This window comes from Poecilia formosa, unplaced genomic scaffold, assembly GCF_000485575.1.
Source record: "Poecilia formosa unplaced genomic scaffold, Poecilia_formosa-5.1.2 Scaffold246, whole genome shotgun sequence".
In the NCBI taxonomy this organism is placed as follows: Eukaryota; Metazoa; Chordata; class Actinopteri; order Cyprinodontiformes; family Poeciliidae; genus Poecilia; species Poecilia formosa.
The window spans coordinates 205,416-225,201 of record NW_006800185.1 but is presented as its reverse complement, the minus strand read 5'-3'; the positions used below and the strand labels follow the sequence as shown (position 1 = coordinate 225,201).

The 19,786-nt window shown below is 38.6% G+C and overlaps 1 protein-coding gene across 1 annotated transcript in view; it reads right to left on the bottom strand.

Annotated features, from left to right (window-relative positions):
• Positions 1-19,786, bottom strand: part of alx4b (ALX homeobox 4b) — a 32,790-nt gene that overhangs the window by 4,706 nt on the left and 8,298 nt on the right. The window contains exon 2 of the mRNA XM_007569797.2: positions 11,305-11,618. Coding sequence (XP_007569859.1) covers positions 11,305-11,618 — 314 coding nt within the window. The remainder of the gene's footprint in view (positions 1-11,304; positions 11,619-19,786) is intronic.

Genomic DNA, 19,786 nt, shown 5'->3' with positions numbered 1-19,786 from the left:
CTTGTTTCTGCCAGTAGTAACATCCGGTTGTTGCGTGACGCAAAAAAGAAATGTTTCCATTGCAGTTTTGCAAAATACATCTACTTCGATTCAACTGAAAAACCATCCCATCTTAGCGTCAATATTTTTTCATAATTTAAAAAAAAATGCTGCTTGGTTTCCATTAAACACATTTAATTTCATAATTTCAATTTGCACACTTCTATGGTTAATGAAAACTCAGCTACTGTGACTGAATCTGTCAGAAATGTGCCTAATAAATAAATACTGGGGTCAGTTAACGGTGTGTGCTAAAAAGTGTGGGTATAACATTTATGTTATAGAGATAAATTGAAGAATGTATCTGTGTATCTGTGATTATACTGTTGGCATAAATTCCAGTGATATTTATTTTGAGCGTGTAAATCAAACTGAAGAGTTGCAAAATGAAAAGCCTGAGAAATTCTGCTTTGTGCATCTGTGGAAAGGAATGTATTTATGTAAAAGATTTTGTGATTGTAAATCAGAATGTGTGGTTGTAGAAACACTTTGCCAACTTGTAAAGCAAAATGCCTGAGAATCTTTACTTTGTATACCCACAGATAAGAATTTATGTGTGTATAAAAACAAGCTAGAAATGTTCTTTTGGGAAAGTCAGTGTACAAAAGACAACATATAAAACTCTTCACTCAAGTTCCGTTATTTGGGTTACAGTTTAAATTTGCACTACGAATTATGGGTGGGCGTTTCTTCCTCTCAGCTGATTGGTTACTGTCATTTCATATGTCAAACAGTCCATTCAGAGAATAGATGGGTTTGGTTATCAGAATGGAGTTTTGCGTGCAGTAGGTCCTTGAAAAGCAGGACATTTTGAAGTGAACATTTTCTGGTTCAGATGGGCATCCCTTTAATATAGATATGTATACATAAATATATCTGAGTCTGCTCATTCTCCTCTCATCCGTGACTTTACCAAGAAATGTCATCCACACAGTGGCTGCTCACGGAAAATTTTCAACTTTGGACCATTATCCACAAACTTAAGAAAAGTTGTAAGTAAAAGTCCATTTGGTTGTTATATATATATATATATATATATATATATATACACACGCTGCTCAAAAAAATAAAGGGAACACTCAAATAACACATCCTAGATCTGAATGAATGAAATATTCTCATTGAATACTTTGTTCTGTACAAAGTTGACAACAAAATCACACAAAAATCATCAATGGAAATCAAATTTATTAACCAATGGAGGTCTGGATTTGGAGCCACACACAAAATTAAAGTGAAATGTTCCCTTTATTTTTTTTGAGCAGTATATATATATATATATTGAAGCGGCAGGTGGGAGCGTTGACCCTTCGCACGTGACGTCACGTTCTCCAGAACTCCGCCCACTCCGCCATGATGGACGTCAAAAAGCAGACATGTTGGTTTTATTCAGTTGATTTCACTTTAAAAATGCTCATACAGACAATGATGGAGACCAAACGTGTCACTTTAATGTATAACTTTTAATGAGGAAAGTTATGGTGGAGATGGAAATCAGCCGTTAATCATAATGACTGGCAGCCCTCGGTGTAACCGCGGATTTACCGCAGCGAACACTTTTTACAAGGTAAGATTGACGTTCATATACTTTCTAAGTAAGTATGATTGGTGGTGTGAATTCAGGGAAAGTCGGTAATTTAATCAACACGTCAGGAGGGTGGAGGTATGTGTCGGTTTCTAAGCTAGCTGTTTCTAACTCTTCTAAATCCCGCCGTCTATGAGCCCCAACCAGGTGTGTTACGTTCACAGACAAATTAGCTCGACGCTAACAAGTAGAAGTCATGAATAAACTGGCAAAAACAACGTTGGAAAACAATTTAAGTCGCTCTATTTAATACTGGCATCCCTCACCTTCCAGGTCCATCATGGCGCCTTGAATGATTAAGTGACGTAGTTGTAAAGGGTTAATATGATGATGTCATGAATTTCTGATTTAATCTGTGATGCAGTGAAGAGACTGGAGCTATCAACTCCCATTGATCAGTGCAGCTGGGTTACCATGGAGACTGAGAGCAGGATAGTGCTGATCGAAGCGTCCTTTATTCTTCTAACTTAAAAAGAAAACTTCCTAGATGCCCTCTCTAAAAAGGAAGCCCAATTTTGTTTCATTGTGTTTGGGGTTTGCACAGTGAAGCATTTGTTAGCGCTGTTTCTTTATAGCAAGAATGTCCTTGAATTCAGTATCGACCTGGAGCGCATGTTCTCTCCATCCTTGCACTGGTTCTCTGAGTGCTACAGCTTCGTCCCACAGTCGAACAATATGTATATTAGGTGAATTTGTCTCTAAGTTGCACTTAGAATAGAGTTGCTAAGCCCGGCTGGGCCGCTCAACTGTCATTCATCCAGCGGCCCATCGTGTTTTTGAGTTAAAAGATGTTTAAAGTTGACAGAAAATTTGAAAATATCGCTTGATAAGTATGTGTTACTGGAAGATTGCTAGATTAATATCTGAACACCAACTAAAAAATACAAACATAAAAAACACCCTAAATAAATAAGCAATGCTGAGCCTGGTGGGGGGACAAGTAAAGCCTGGTAACCCACCAGGCTTATAATACACTGGGGGAAACACTGATCTATAAGATAGTCCAAAAAAAAAAAAAACGATGTACACAGTTATTTTTGAGGCTTTATTTGATAAACATCATGAGAATTTTTTTCCATTTCATTGAACTCTTGCTGAATTGAAGAGGAGAGGGCAGTACGAGTCTCCACATGTTTGTTTGCATCTATTTGTTGGTTGTCTGAATCGAATCCTTCCAAGAGAAAAGTGGAAACATCTTCAAAGACTCGAGAGAGCGTAATCTCGCTCCGGCGCGGGGGCTTGAACTCGTATTGTGGGTTGATTCCCAGCCCAATCAGCTTGTGGTTTTCACAGTCCCTGACATGCAATTTTCCCTCAGTTATTCCCTTTATATGCCACCACTCCCCACCCAGCCACCCATGTTTTTCTCACTGTCATCATTTCTCTTAGTAAAGAAATGCAGATCAGGGTTAAGAGGCAGAGCTGAGCTGTGAATTTGCAGGATGCGAACTGCTGGAGAACCAAAAACACAAAAATCCTACCAAGTATTTTTGGTCTAGTTTCTGGTGCAAATATCTTGATATTTTTGAAATAAGACTAAACTAACTTACAAATAACTATTTTAACAAGACACTTATAACAAGACATATTTTCATATGTTAATTTATCTGCCAATGGAACCAATACATTTTCATCAATATTGAGGAATTACTCACTTAAACAAGTCTGTGTATCTCGCTGAAAGTTAAATTAACTTATTCAAAGATTAATTTAACTTATACTAAGATATTTGCACTAGAAACTAGACCAAAATTACTTGGTAAAATGTTGTGTTTTTTGCAGTGTGCAAAGGGGTTTCTGACGAGATGAAACTACATTAACCAGAGGAACCCCAACATGTGCAAAATATCTTTTTCTTTAGGGACTTTCAACAGATTAGACCACATATGGTTGATATAGTGTTTTTATATTTGTGACAGATATGAATGGCATTAGATTATAACAATTCTCAGTTCAGCTGGTAAGATTAGTCGACTGCAACGGGGAAACTGATTTCTTTTCTGGTTACTGGAAGCTCAGGCTGCACTAACCAAACTTGTCACTCTATTTTATAACTTTTAATAAGGAAAGTTACGGCAGCGAAGGATAGCAGCTGTTAATCATAATGACTGTTAGCCCTCGGTGTCATCACGGATTTGCAGCGAACACTTTTTACAAGGTAAGAAGATTGTTTATTTACTTTACAAGTAAGCATGATTAGAAAGATATCATGCTTCTCCTTTTATGGAGAAGGTTCGTGTCTAACCGTTGGTAACCATGGAGACAATGCCGCACTGTCAAGTAGCCTAGCATGGAATAACTGGTTAGCATTTCTCGTTTTGTACGTTTTTAAGGCTGCTCCGGTGTCAGGGCAAACGCTGCTTATGACATAGTGACTTAAATTATGTGGTGTGAATTCAGGGAAAGTTGGTATTTTAATCAACACGTCAGGAGGGAGGAGGTTCGGGTCGGTTACTAAGCTAGCTGCTTCCAACTTTTGTAAATACTGCCGTCTGTGAGCCCCAGACAAACTAGACTGGAACAAGTAGAAGCCATGAGTAAACTGGCAAAAACAACTTGGATAATCAATTTTCAGTCTCGTGAAGAGGAGGATGGTCAGGGTTGTCCATTCTTCATAGGATCATGAACAACCCTGACCATCCTTGTCTTGGGAAGGCAGAACATCTTCAGATTCAGTGCAGTACTTTCATCACCATCTTCAATTCTTCAAGAATCTAAATTAATGAGTTGCAACAACATTTAATTTCCATTTGGGATTAATAAAGTATTTTTGAATTGAATTGTTGCTCTTTGTATCGTGTCATTTGTTTGAAAGGGGCTCTGCCTCCAGGTTCCCTCTAGGCTTGGAGTCTTTTATTGTTTTCCATGTCTTCCTTTTAGTGAAACTTGAATTACATAAACTTATTACGTCACAGGTTTCCATATGAGCTCTCACGCATGATGGACCGATGTCTGCTCACAGTGGGATTTATATTCAGAGATGGAGAAAAACTGAGAAAAGGTACATATTTATCACATTTATTGCTCTCTTTTCTTAGCCAAGTTCCATATCAACAATGTTTTTTTAACCTTAAGTGTTAATGTTGCATTGACCATCCCTTGGGTCAGAACATGCAGGCTGCATTTCATTTGCACTGAAAAAACATGATGCCTTTCAAAGATTAATATCTCAAACGTCAAGATTTTAAATGCTCTACTTTCCTCTCAAGAGATAAACCATTCTTAGTTTATTGAGCCGTCATCTTAATTGTAACAAATCAAGATAAAGTCGCTCCTTTTTTCATCCTAATCTCGTTGCAGCGCTCCCCCTCCTCTTCTAAAGCTCATCCTCTTCTGTCCCTCAACACCCCGGCCCCCGAAACACTGACCTAGTCCCTCTCTCCAAATGTCGCTTTCCTCCCACCTCCCTTTTAAGTCGACGAAGGGAAGTGGGGATATTGGAAAGTGAGATGGGAGAATGTTCAAACTGGGGCTTGTTTTCATTTCATGTTTAATTTCCTGACGCCTAAGCCCTCAGCTTCTCCGCGCCTAACCTTCTCGACCTCTGGGAAGCGTGCAGACGAGAGCGGCAGACTGCGGCGTCCAAATACACACACAAAGAAAAATCCCCTTCCTACCGACTCTTAAACGCTGTTAGCAACAAATATTTTTAAGCTGGACTTTCTAAGAATGCTTTTAGAAACTATTTTTTGGACTTTAGGGTGAAATGTTTCTCATTTTCCCCTGAACAACAACAACAAAAAAACTTTGAAAAAGACACAATACAAAGAAGTTACTTGTTTCCTTTGCTTGTCATTGTCTTCTAGATTTATGATCCTTTAGTCTGATCATTTTGCTGTTGAAGGGGATAGTTTACACATTTTTAGGGAAAGTTTTATTGAAAAGTTATAAGTAGTTAATATAATACCTGCAGAAGATAATTGCCTTGGTGTTTTCATTTGGAATAAATCCAGATTAGTTGGTCTAAAGCTAAACAATCATTTACAATCTTAAAACCATACCAATCTCAAAAACATTATTCCATTTTTTAATTTTTTTTGTGAATGATATTTTCTGAACCTTTGAGCGTCGGGTTTGCAGCAGGTTGGATTTCAGACCACAGTAAGTCTCTTTCTTTTCCAGTTGTCTTGGTTCTGGTGTTGAAAGCTAACAAATCACATTTCTCTTTGCATATTAATGTTAAACCTCTGGAAGATTAACTCTTGTTAAAACTTAAAGCTATTTATTAAACATTTTAATCTTCAATCTTTCTTCTATAATTACAAATCTTAACTCTGAATGAACAATTGATATTGTAATTTGTTTGTTTGGGTGTCCGTTTCAACTTAAAACATCAGTTCATATATTGATAAACAATAATTCAAATACCTGATTACAGTTGTTTTTATTTTATTCCCTTGTTTAAGAGTAAATACTTTCTGATCTGAAATATATTTAGTTTAGGAAATGTGCAAAAATCCTTTAATTTTTTATGGAGCTTGGTGAGTTTCCAGGAAAACAGAAAATCCTACAAACTGAAATGGAGATTAAGAGACTCATTTTCAAAGATTTATTTACAAATTTATAAATCTGTACAATAACATAATGCAACACACTGATGTGACCTTATAGATTAGTTTTTTTTATATAGTTGGACTTGCTGGTTGCTTTGAATCATTGACCTGCTGCAGAACCCAACTGCACTTGAGATTAAAGTACAAACTGCCTGCCGTACATTTTCCTTTTCAGGATTTTTCCAACAACTGCAGCGAGTCGTCCAGATCTGGAAGAAACTCGGCGACTCCAGACTGTAACACGACAAAAACCATGTTTGACTTCAGGTATGAGGCATTTTCCTGAACGTTCTTGTTTAGTTTTACCACTAATATAACAAGATCCAGACCTTCCAAAACTTTCCAAGTTTCTTATCCACAGAACGTCATCATCAGGACGTTTTTCTGACAAACGTCAGATGCACCGTTTTGTTCATTTTGTGCCAGCAGAGGTTTTCACCTTGAAATTCTCCCCAGGATGCAATTTTCCCCCCGTTTCTTTCTTATTGCTGAACCGTGAGCTTTTATTGGTGAACCATGGACTCTGGTTAGTGAGTCCTGCAGTGCTTCAGACATGGATCTGGGTTCTTCGCTGAACTCCTGGAGGAGTCGTCAAGAGTCCCAATCCTTTGAAATGACTTTAACCTTTTCTAGGTTGATGGATGTCAGTGGTTTTGCTTTTCATTGATTTTTAAATCGTTGATTCTGAGATTTTTCGCCAACTTTATGCCAGACATTTTATTACAGCCAGTGAAACAGAAGTTAGCTTCTTACACATTTGGCAGCTCGTGCTTAATTCATTTTAAAAAGGGAAACTACTTTTTACACAATGATCCAGGTTTGCTTAGAAGGTTTTTTCCCTTTTGTTAATTAAAATCATAACTTTCAAACTGCATTTTGTATTTGTTTAGGTTATCTTTGTCTGACACTAAGAAATATTTTTGATGATTTGAAACATTTCAGTGTAATAAAATCAAAAATGGTATAAATCTGTTAAGAGACAAATAATCTTTTGCTGTAGCTCGACACCATTTTGAGAATTTCCAGAGTAAAAATATGATTCTGTCTGATCAAAAAGTTTCACTTTGTGATGTTTTCCCCTTCTATTTGAGTAAACTTAACGGCTTAAAGGCTATTGAAATAGCATTTTCCCAAAACTACTGTGACACTTTTGAGTTCAGAGTTTTCTACTAGGGTAAGATATTCGCTGCTTATAACTCACCGCCTCACAAGCCCCTGCCCTTTACCTCATGCAGTTTTTTAAACGTACAACACTTCAGTACCTCCGTCCCGAACAACATGCCCACAAGGGCGAAACCTACCGACTGCAAACACTTACTACTTTTGTTTGTATTATTTAGCAGACATCTGCAAGGAAGGTGGCTCGGTATTCTTGGAGCTCAAAGTGCTTGGCGGCGATACAGTAATTGCTAAAGACGCTGACAGCAAAATGCAGCTTACAGAGCCATTATGGAGCTTTATTTATGCTCCAGAGCCAGCAGGCAGAGAGCGAGAGAGGAAGACGGAGAAAGGGAGGGCAGAGTCTCGAGCTACAAAAGCAGCTTTGAAGTCCAGCCGTCTCACCTCATCTCTGTCATCCAGGTCCACTGCAATTGATAGAGTGTCTCAGACACACACACACACACACACACACACACACACACACACACACACACACTCGGCCTCCCTTTCCATTAAAACATGGGCAGCAGGGGTGAAGTCCAAGACCGAGGCTCTGAGCCAATTGTACCAAACTGGTGGCAGCAAAAAGTCACATGAGTGATTACAGCGAGCTGCAGCAAGACTTTATGAAGACATTCATCACCAAACTGAGGACGAAACCGAGGACCCTAATGGTGGCGTTTAGGCTCCGAACATCTGTAGTGTTCGTTTCAATTGCTGTTCTGCTGGAGATGAAACAGATTCTCCAGTTGCTTGGCGCGCTCCGAGTGCCCCTCAGTCCTCAACCATTCAACATCCCTGGACTTTGTCTCCGCGGACCTTCACTGAAAATTGTGGCATTTTAGTCTTGATTGCACGCAAATCTGGAGCCTGATTTCTTTTTTTTTTTTTTTAGAAGTTTGGGTCAAACCTCACAGCAACTCTGCTGCGCAAGATGAAAAACATAATCATATTCATCTGGGGAATGGACGGGCCTGTGTGAACGCTACGAAAATGTGCTTATTTTACTGTACCACCGCGAGGACCAGGCCAGGTTCCTCTGTCCCTGACTGTGTCTCAGGCCGTGCGTGGAAATTGAAACTGGCATCTCAGAGTGTCTTTTATATCCATGCCAAACGGCTTTGATGACTTTCCATGTGTTTTCCTTGCGTGCCTCCAGAGCGGAGCGGAGCGGTGAAGTGGTTTGAACGTGGTAGTTGCTGCAGAGAAACCCTTGGCCTCTGACCTTCATGTGAAGTCTGCGCCGTGTAAGTGCAATGAGCAGAGTCTTCCCCCGGTCCCACCCACCCGATGCTCTGATCTAAAACTGGCAGGGGGAAAGAGAGATTTAAAACAATAGGCCTCGCTGTTCTGCTGATCAAAACAATCTCTGTCAGCGTGCCAGAGTTAACTCTCTCAGCGTTTTCTGTCAGATCAGGAGTGATCATCAGCATTCAAACAACAAATCTGCAGCAAGAGACGCTACAGCATTCAAGACACAATCTTCTGTGGACAGGAGCAAAACCATCGACCAATTTTAAGACTTGCACTGCAAAAATACAAAACCTTACCAAGTATTTTTGGTCTAGATTCTAGTGCAAATGTCTTAGTTTAGTCTTATCTCAATTGTCCTAACTTATAAGTAAATTTTCAGCAAGATATAGAAGCTTAATTAGAGTCAATTATTTCTTAATATCGATAAAAAAGTGCTAGTTTTACAGGCAGATTGCTTCACTTATAACATGAGAAGAATGTCCTGTTATAAGTGAAATAATCTGCCAGGGGAACTATTACTTTTTCATCAATATTAAGAAAGTATTGACTTAAAACAAGCACTTATATCTTTCTGAAAAGTTACTTATAAGTTAGTTTTTGCTTTATTTCAGTGTACTAAGGTATTTACACTAGAAACTGTAAAAAAGTACTTGACAAAAATAAGATTGTGTGTTCGTCCTTCTATGACCTCTTATTATTGTTCCCGCTATGACAGTCATATTTAAACTTGGCGTCAAAAAGAATAAAACAGTTTCATGTAATATAAAATCTACATGCCAAAACCGAGCTGACCTGGTAACAACAGCAACCCTTTTGTCCAGATATATATATAACCTAAACATAGTGGTTAGTTCTTTTCTGTTACATGAAACCATCCTGACATTTTCAATTAGCAAACAGGCGCATATTTAAAGTTTGCTGGCCTGGTGCTTGTTTTAGTCATCTGAGGCTCCAGAGTCCTGTAGGATTTTAGAAAGTTGTGTAAGGTTTTCTCTTTTAGCTTAATCTATTTAATACGGAGGCCCCTAAGGGACATAGGGAAAGATTTTCTTTTGCATTCCCTCACAATAAGTTTTACGTTTCCTCGCAATAAGCAAATACACCCTGTTCTATTTTGTAGACAATCACAAATGTCAATTTAAAATTGCAAGTATATACACAACGTGAAAACCTGTTTATATATTAACTCTTTGGTGCAAAAAACTGATTGAAAATTGATTTATTCACTGCATGTTTGTGTAAGGTGGAGAAGGAACTGCACATGAAAACGGCTCTTTGTAAACCATTCAGACAAAGAGACACAACCAAAAGTTATTTTCACCCTGAGTTGACTCTCTCAGCGTTTTCACTCTGAAAATAACTCAGAAATAGTCCAAATAGTTTCCTCCTTATGGAAAGTTTCCGTTTCCATCCCTTCTAAGATATAAGGGGTTGGAAGGCCCTTTTTTGGCCGTTTTTTTTTTTGCTTTTTGCCCTTGGTTTTTTGTTTCTTTTTTTTCTTAAGGAAAAGGTTAAAAAACTTCAGATATTTCATAAATGAGATGCTTATAAAACCTCATATTGTAGCAGAAAGTACGGTGGCCACCAGAAGGAAGACTTTCAGGATTCAGTTATGCTGCATGAACCGATCAGTTCATTATTGTGAAGAAACGCAAAAGTTTTGTGAGGTAGCGCAAAAAAAGGAAAAAAAAAATCCTCCATGTCCCCTAGGGGGCTCCGTAGTTTAAAGCTGAATACAAAACGATCTGGTTGGTTTTGAAAACATGATTTTTATATAAGCCACAGTTTTTTACAACTTTGAAAGTCGGAGATGGGTCAAGATTCTTCATGTTTATTGGCACCCTGGGAAGAAAAGATGTTTATTTTCAGATTAACTGTTGCTAAGAAGATTTTAAGCTGAAGTTTAACAGATTTGAAAAAGACTTTTACCTTTTAAAATCCAACGGGTATCATTTTGTTTTCCACATTTCCAAAAGCTTTAAATGTTTTAATTATTTCTTGGAAAAATTAGCTGAGTGTCTATTTCCTTGTCTAACATGAATGGCATGTTCTTTTTGAGAATGTTGTTAAATTCCTAAATTTGTCTCTTCGTCTCCTTTTGTGTATTCCACTGGAAAATAAATTATATACTGGTAATAAAAGGTTCCTACACGTAAAAAAGAAAAAAAAAAAGGTATTTTAAGTGAAAGGTATAATACTTAATTTCCATTTTCTTTCAAGAATTACTCAGCGTACTGATAAGTTTGGTAACAACACAACAACTCGCAGGTAATACTGGTACTTTTCCAGGAACTGGGACAATTTTCTTAGAAACTTAACGAAACTTGCATAATTTCCTGGAACTTTCCAAGACTTTCCTGATTTCTTTTCTACTGTCTTAAGATAAACTAAAATACCTGCTTAGTTCTGAAAAGCTGCAGGAAAAAACTAGTAGGTTCGATAAAGTACCTGGTAAGCTTCAGGAAAATACCTCATCAGTTTCTGGAAATATCCTTGCAAATATTTGCAAAGTACCTGCCAAATTTCTATGAGGTAATCATAGAAATTTATGGTAAAGTCTGTTATAAGTTCTGCAAGGTGCCAAGTAATCTCCACGTTCTGGGAAAATATGGTCTGTACCGAGTGTTACCAAGGCTTTTTGGAAACACAAAATGGTGTCTTCAGTCCAGGGAGACTGAACTTACTTGGGGAATATTTATCTTTTACTCTCACCTGAACCCGAGCCTCTGTCAGGTCCGTCCTCAGCGCCAGCTGCTCGCGAGCGTAAACGTCTGGGTAGTGCGTCTTCTGGAAAACTTTCTCCAGCTCTTCCAGCTGGTAGCTGGTGAATGTCGTGCGGTTGCGTCTCTTCTTGCCTTTGTTGCTCTCCGCCTCGCTTTTCTCCAGCGGGCTGGAGAGGTCGGACCCCGATCGCTCGCTTGGCCCCTTCACAACGGGCTCCTTCAGGTTCAGGTAGCTGCCCTCCATCCCAGGAGGATCAACGCTTGGCGGAAGCTCAGACTCTGTCAGGCCGCTGTTGTCTTTTCCTGTATGTGTGGGGACAGGATGGGGAAGAGAAATTCATGAGGCTATTACCATCACATTTAAAGTGAAGTTGTAAAAATGTGACCTTTAGACATTTGGGAATAAAATCTGGACTGCAAATTGAACAGTGGCCACTGGAACATTTTAGTTTTCTAAAAACTTCTGCAAAAAGAGGAGAGTTGGCACTTGGCAGAAGCTAAAGGGCAAAATCAGAACACATCACATGAGTTTGGACTGTTTTTATTTGGTTCTCCGACTCTTTAAAAACATGCTTGACGTTTAGCAGTGCATATTAGAAATATGAGCAAATACAGATTTTAAAAAACAGCAGGTTATTGTATAGCAGCTATAGCTTGTTAGCTAAAAGCATAATCCTGTTCTTGCTGTAATGATACTAATTTCACATAATCACATCAAACAATCATTTGAACATTTTGCCACTTGTAATCCTGCTATTTTGGTTACTTGTAAGAATCAGTATTAGTTTTTGGACTGCCTCACATTAATGTCAAAGTTTCTCTGCTTGTCATCGCGTTACAATTTTAAATAAAGTAGAAGTAATGAAGTAATGGTTAACTTGCGTCAACATTTTTGCTTTCTTAAATATCTGGAAAACATGAAATTTGATTATTTCCCAAGTTTGGATATTTTTGAAAAAATGAAAATTTTGTCTGGAAGAAAAGAAAAAGAAATTTCTTGGAAAAACAAATGGCTGCTTAAAATTATTTGTGTTTAGACGAAGGCTTTTATTTTGAGTTTATGTTCACCTTTACTGGTATTTTTTTATTTTTGACTCGGATTCAACAAACGTTTAAAAGATGAAGATCAGTTTATTTCTGTGATGACTGATGCTTTTTTTGTTTAACTTTATACAATTACGCTATTATTATGGATTCTTTAATCTCGTCCACATTTTTCAATATTATAGAGTTTTTACCAAATGCCCAAAAGCCTTTTATAAAACTGTGCACTTCCCCTTTAACACAGTTCCAAATCTGACACCTTGTAGTTTCAGGACTTGTGGGAAAATAATAAAACCTACGTAAACATATTCATTCCTGATTAAATAGTTAGCCCTAAGAATAAAAAAATTGAAAACTGACTCTGGAAAAGCTTAGATATCAACTGAAATCCTGTGGGAACCACTTGCATCGTCTCACTCATGTTTTATTTAGAGACCTAAAGAAATGTAGCATAAATCCCAGTTGCTGAGAAGAAGTGCCTTATTTTTTTCTTGTTTGAAAGGTTTGTCACAACACATTGGTAGTGACCTGTGACATGACCTACAAAGTCCCCTCACTATCATCTCTCCATCATGTTACATGAAATCCGAGCTTCGTGAAATCTGCTCCATCTTGAGATCTGTTTGGTGCAGAGTGCCGATGTGGCGGGGGGCAGAATCGCTCTAACTACTACCACAACCAGTCTTACCCTGTCAGATGTAAACAACATTGTGTTTGTCGCCTTCGATTTCTGGAGCGTCCATTTTGGGACAGACCTCGCTCTGTTCCCGTCGGGCCGCGCCGCCTTTTCCTGTGTCTTTCTGAGGAGATGAAGAAAGCTGTGCCTTCTGCTTCAATAAACAAACAGCCGTGTGAATAAATAAGCCGAGGGGCTCTGGTTGCAGACCGGTGAGAACACTGCGCTCGCTCAGCCTCTGTTTGCCTTTCCTGCGATGGGGAAGGGGAGCACCTCATCCTAAATGCACTGGGCGTTTAACTTCTCATCATAGAAACACATCTGTGGCTCTTATGCATCCAATTTCATTTGCCCGTGTGCATGTATTTTAGTTTGTCACTTTGTATTTCAGTTTGAAACAATCAAACGACCCCTTACAAGCTGTCGAGGGAAGCAAAATTATAATTTCTGGCAGTTTTGTGAATCTTTTTTTTCCTTGTTGATGACTAAATGTCTTTGGACTGATGAAGCTAGGCGGAGGCTGTCAGCAACATCCATGTTTGTTTTCACAGATTAGCTCTGCTTTGGCGAGAGCCTCCTTCAATGAAATGTCAATATCTATTGGCCGAAAGCTGCAGCAGCCCTCCCCCGGACTCTGTCTCCAACCTGTCCCAGCTGAGACGCTAATGGAACAGCACAGCTCTCCCAGCTGGAGTTCATGACCTCAGATCATCACGATCTACCTGTCAGACCTTTTTATGGTCTTCCCGCAAGCAGATGTTCTGACATCACCAACCCCTTGAATTTGGCCTCTTCTCCTCATGCACTGTGCAATATTTTTGTTTCTCCCCCTTCGAGGAGGAAGCATAGCTGCCATGTCTATGAAGAAAGACGGGTCAAGTCCAAGTTCCTGCCTGGCATTCGTGTCCGTTAGGGAAAATACAGCTATTCCCCGTGAGCAAGGCCCATATCCTGTCAGGCTGAAGGTGCACTGAGCATGGCAGCAGGAAGGTGTCCGGAAATATTCAGGATTCTCATTCCTTTTTATCTCCGTTTTGGAATAAATTCATATTTACTTTTCTCATAAAGAAATAGTTCAATGTTTACATACGTATATAAAAAAACACACTGTGAACAGCAGCTTGCTTTAAAGGTGACGTATTGTGCATAATTATACTTCCATTTTGGTTTCTTCTGCTTCTAAAATCAGCCAAAATGCTTTAAAAAAACCACACAGCTAGTTTTAGGCACTAAGTTAATATTTTTTGGTGTCTGGAAAAAAACCTCTGGAGTGTAACATCACAAATCAGCAGGCACTCCCCGTTACCAAGCAACCCCAACCAAGCCCAGCCGTCACCTAGCAACCCAAACTGAGCTCCAGGAGTTTGATCAACTGGTTTTAGCGCTGTTTGCGCTTTACAAGTATGTTATTGTTGGCTAGCTATTCAGAAATGACTTGCTGCATTCTTGTTGGTTGTGCAGGAGGTTCCACTTCTGCTGTTCAAAGATGTACGGTTGTATAATTGCGTATCTGCTTGCAGGCATTTTCACATGCGAGTGTAAACGTTGAGTTGTGGGGCGTGACCAGCAGAGGCCTTAAAACGGCTCATTCTGAAAGGAGAACAAAATGGGCAGAACTGAGCAGACTGATATCTCTTTGTGCAAAAAAAAAAAATTATGAATATGTTTTGTGTAGCCCATAGATCTGTCCTAACCTCTACAAGGAAGCATAAAAGGTCATCTTTTAGAGTCGAAATCCAATAAAAATAACAAGACAATATTTTAACATTAAGCTGTTGCCAAATTGTGTCATTGTTTGCTGAGACACTGAAAAACGTGTCACATGAGGATAAAGGTGAGAAGTTAAAGAACATTTTGTGGAATATGAAGTCATTTTATTGCTTTCAGGAACGTGTGGTTCTTTTGATCCCATCTCTCCCTGAATAGTACACCATAACTGGGATCAAATGTGTGAAATTAACCGTTTTGTTCTGTGTGAGGACAGATGAGGCTTCCTTTAAATTAAATTGTAGTGTATTGTCTTATTTTATGTATAACAGCTGAATAAATCCAATACTTATTCTGGTGTCAGTTAAAGAGATCAACATTTAGAAGTGAGTTGATCTTCCTCAGTGCAGACTGAGAGTCTGCATAGAATGGCAAGAAGTTAAGCAACATTTATCATCACTGTTCATCAGCTATGTAACACATAGCATAGTATATGTGAATTATATGCCTTCTCAAATAAACAAAATAATGTTCGAATTCTCAAACTGTGCATGCTACAAGGTCAAATGTTATTTACTTAAAGCTGGTATATACTTACCTGTAAACAGCTGCATATCAGAGGAGGCAGAGGAACATGAAATGTCTCTTTTCTACATCCCCAAAATTAAGTTATTACGCCCTGTTGCTAATAGTAACCATTAGCAGCAAGCTAATGTTTACCTGCTGCTAACCAGCAAGTAGCCAGCTTATGGTTGTTGCCATTAGCTTGCTGCCAATAGCCTGTAACCATCAACAAATTGACTTTACTGGAGTAGAACATGAGAGATTGTAGGAATTATCAATCAATCAATCAAATTTTATTTGTATAGCATATTTCAGCAGCAAGGCATTTCAAGGTGCTTTACATAATTAAAAAACAAAATAACGGCATGTGACATTGAATAAACAGTAAGAAAGAGATTTTGGAAAAAGAAAAAAAAGATTTAAGGAAAAAAAACAGAAGATGAAAACATACTTGCCTATCACGCAAATTTTTGCGCTAGGACTTTGCCGAATAGTTCATGTTTTAGCTTGATTATTTAAATAAAAAGGAACCAGCCTGCATTCCAGTCTCGATTTCATGCTAACCGTTCTGTCGCTGTTGCCTTATAGCATTAAGGCCTTAAATTTGAGCGCTGTTCACTTTCTGTGTCTCACAGAATAACAGCCCAGTTTGGTCACAAAATGTTTGGCCTGTTTTAGAAGCAGCAGACAAATGGAAATACAAAAACTTGCAAAATGTTTAGATGAGGCGTTACCATCTCATATCTTCAGGAGACTGCTGATGACCCAATCATGTCCATTAGGTGTATTGTTCCAAAAAAGAGAAAAACAACATTGGAAACAACCCTGAAATTTTCCATTGTTGGAGGATTATAGATGGTGCATAATCATCTAACCTCATTTCCTGTGTCAATAATCATCAAATTATGTAAACATGAAAACCCAATAAAGGGTCATAAAATAGATTTTTAAATAAACCAAAATGGTGCTTTTTAAGGCAGTAGAAATCTTTTTTTTCCATTAGCTTCATCCTGCAGGACAAGACGAATCTTTTCCGTAATGACGATCCCAGGAGGTAGACTGTATGCTTATCAGACACTGCCTGTTTTAACAGAACCTTCCTTTAAAGATCCTGAACTGACCCTTAAATACAACCTTTCAAACACAAGACGTTTATCGACATCTTTTTTATGGCTTCTTCAAGACAGCCAGTTCTTCTCTTTATATGATCCCTAAAATATGCTAAAAACGTCCCTCTTTTAGCCAGTACATCCTGTTCAGATTTAGTCAGAACAAAGACATCAAACATCAGGCCTTTTGTACCACTTTGGATCAACGCTGACAACCTCATTTAAATATGAATTAGACGGAGAAAAGTAAGCTGAAGGTGAATCTGACCAAACTGAAAAACCAGACATGCGTAGCGTAATACATTTAACAAAAAGCACATTTTTCTGTCACATCTCTTCAGTAAATTTGTGTAAAATGCTGGTCATGTTAAAAAAAAAAGAAGTTATAATGCCATTATCAGATAACAAGACTTGGACTGTTCAGACTCGCCACCGAAATCCCATTTTATTAGACAATAATGCTGCTAAAAAAAAATCCAACAACAAATCATTTTAGAAGATTCAGGAAGTGTAAAATTGTTCCACTGAGTTCGGAGCTTTGCTCAGAAATAAACAATATCCTAGGGATGAAAATCGGGCATCCAGGCAGGCACCTTTCAGACGCGTGAGATGGAGATTATAATGTGTTTCAGTCTATCTGCTGTGGGAAACTCAAGCTGTTCAACTTTAACAGATCTTCAACTTCAACAAAAATTAAATAACACCTTTAGCAAGTTTTATAAGTGTTAAATCCTCGTCTACTCTGACATTTATCTCCACAAGACTCTGCACTAATCAACATATTTTCTGTTATCATCTTGTCTCTGTCGCGCGAACCACACAGATGCATTTGCCACAAGCATTTTCAAGTTTTTCCCCGCATGCTGAGCTGTCTCTTCTGGAAAACACAGCCATCAGACGGGGCTTTCTTTGGGAAGCCAAAATTCCTCTACATTGGCTCTGAATGTTTTTGGCATTCGAAGGAATGTGTTTTTTTGACAGCGGTTCTCGTTTCAGCGCTCATCAACATACCGTTTACACACATACATGTAGGCGAACGTGCTGAACTTCGCCAGCTTGTCCCGCAATCTGCCGGCGTCCCTGTTCTGTGACAGGCTGCAGACCGCTTCAGTTAGCCGGGGTCAGATGTTTACTAGGGTCAGCAATTTAATCACTGCTGAACACAGAGAGAAAACATCAAAGTGTAATTTAACTGGTTGTAAAGCAACAGGGCACCCTCTTAGTTTTTATGGAATGGGACAGGGAGGGTCAAGTGAAGCCAAATAAAAGAAACACTATAAATTAGTAACCTGGGGAAGGGTTAATGACAAAACACTAAATAGGGGAAGGGAATGCTTTTAAACAAAGTGCTCTAAAAAAATGCTCCCTCTGAACACTTAAAGTTGATTGCTGTTTGCTGCAATGGCTCTCCATGTATCACACCTTATATGAAGTAAATACAAAGCAAATATCCCATTAGGTTTGGCTGTCAACAGGTGACAATGAATTTATGTGTGCCGACGTGTTTCATGCTGGATTTTTGTTTTCCACTGCTCAGGGTAAAGCCTGATGCTCAGTGGAAGGGAGGCTCCCAGATGTTCCTGAGGAGAGATCTACGCGGCTCAGAGAAGAATGCAGATTCCCTGGGAAACGGAGGAATCTTTCTGCTAAGCCTTGAGAAAAACTGGCCTCCGTACCGTCACAATACTACAAACCACTGCTGGCCCAATAGAGCACAAAGTTAATTCAGGTTAGGTTGTGGTTTTGGAAGGGGGGTGAGTGGGGGTTATGAATTTACAGCGCATGATTGACAGCGCTATGACCCTCCTCCTGGCTCTGATTGGTTGTTCCTGACAGAGCTGTGTATTTCTGCAGCAAGCACTGGGAGAAGGCAGGTCATTTAAAAAATTACCTCATGTACCATAAGGTCACGACATGTTGACAGTTTTAACAAATATTTAAAAAACATTTTTTAATAAAAGTTACATCCCCCAGGTTTAGTTTAGGATGTTAAGTCAACAAATGTTCTCACTATTCAGTAAAACATACTGATATGTTTGGGTTTGCTTCACTATTACTGAATATATTAAAACAATAAAAGGTGAAATATGTCATAATTGTTGGTGGGAAAAGACTCATGTTGCAAGTTTGCTTCCATTTTTAAACAGATCAGCGAAGATGCTAATGCTAACTTGCTGGTAAGCTAACCTACTGAACCTTGTATCTGCAGTGGAGCCATTTGTAACTCAGAAGCAGCAAAATCCTGCTGATTCAGGTTTTAGCACAGATAAACAACCAGCAGATTTTCACCACAGTCTCTTACAGGCGATAGAAAGTACCTGAGCCTTTTCACAGTTCAGTGTTTGCAGATTCACCTACTTACAGATTATGTATGAAATATTTAAAGCTGAGATTCCTATGTACAATACTTGACATATTGGCTAGCATATGCAATGCAGCGGCATTCATTACCAAACCCAGTCCCAGTTTGGTAGTAAATAGTTACTATCCAACTAACTAGTTATTTACTCAATTACATTTACTTGAGTAACTTTTTTTTTTTAAATGCACTTTTAGCTACTTTTTACTTTAAGTTGAGAAAAATTTGTTGAAGTCTTTAGTATAATTTTTGGATACTCTGCTCAGGAGCTGAGATAAATAAGACTGTAGATGTTAACTTCTGCGGTGGTGTAAAGATGTTTTCCACTGTGTGTGTTAATATATATTAAAGTTTATTTGGTGCTTGAACTTTTAAAAAAGGCAATTATAGACGTGTTTAGGGGGGGATTTCAGCTATTCGTGGGTGGCTGTGGTCTCTAACCCCCATAAATACTGGAGAATCCACTGTAATGCTGTAATGCTCTGCTTTCTGTACTCTTTCCTTGTTGTATTTCTAGTTTCTCTTCATCTGCTTTGTGTTTGGTGCCACCTGCCAGCACGGACAGAAACAAACTAAAAGTTCTGGATGTTTCCCAACCCTGGTTCTCAATTCATGGCTGGTTTACAGGCTATAGCCGAACGTTGTGACAGCAGCAAAGTGACATTGGATTTTATTCATTTTTTAGGTAATCGTCTGACTGTGACTACAAGGCACAGTAATCATAGCCCCCCCCAAAAATGCACTGTAAAACATTTGAGCTGCATTTAGTTGTCTACTCTCTTCTACTCTGTAAGTTAAATAAATTTATCCAGTTTCAGGTTTTGAACCTAAATGTGAGTTTGTGAAAGATAAACTTGCAGCAGTAAGTTGTGTTAACTTTTTATTAATTTAGTCAAACCTCCAAGAGTTTGACTAAATTTTTTAGGTTTGCACTTAAAAAACTGAAAGAAGAGAAAGACAGGAGTGGGAACTATTTCCCAGAATGCTTAGCGGCATGTTTCTGTCTCCTGAG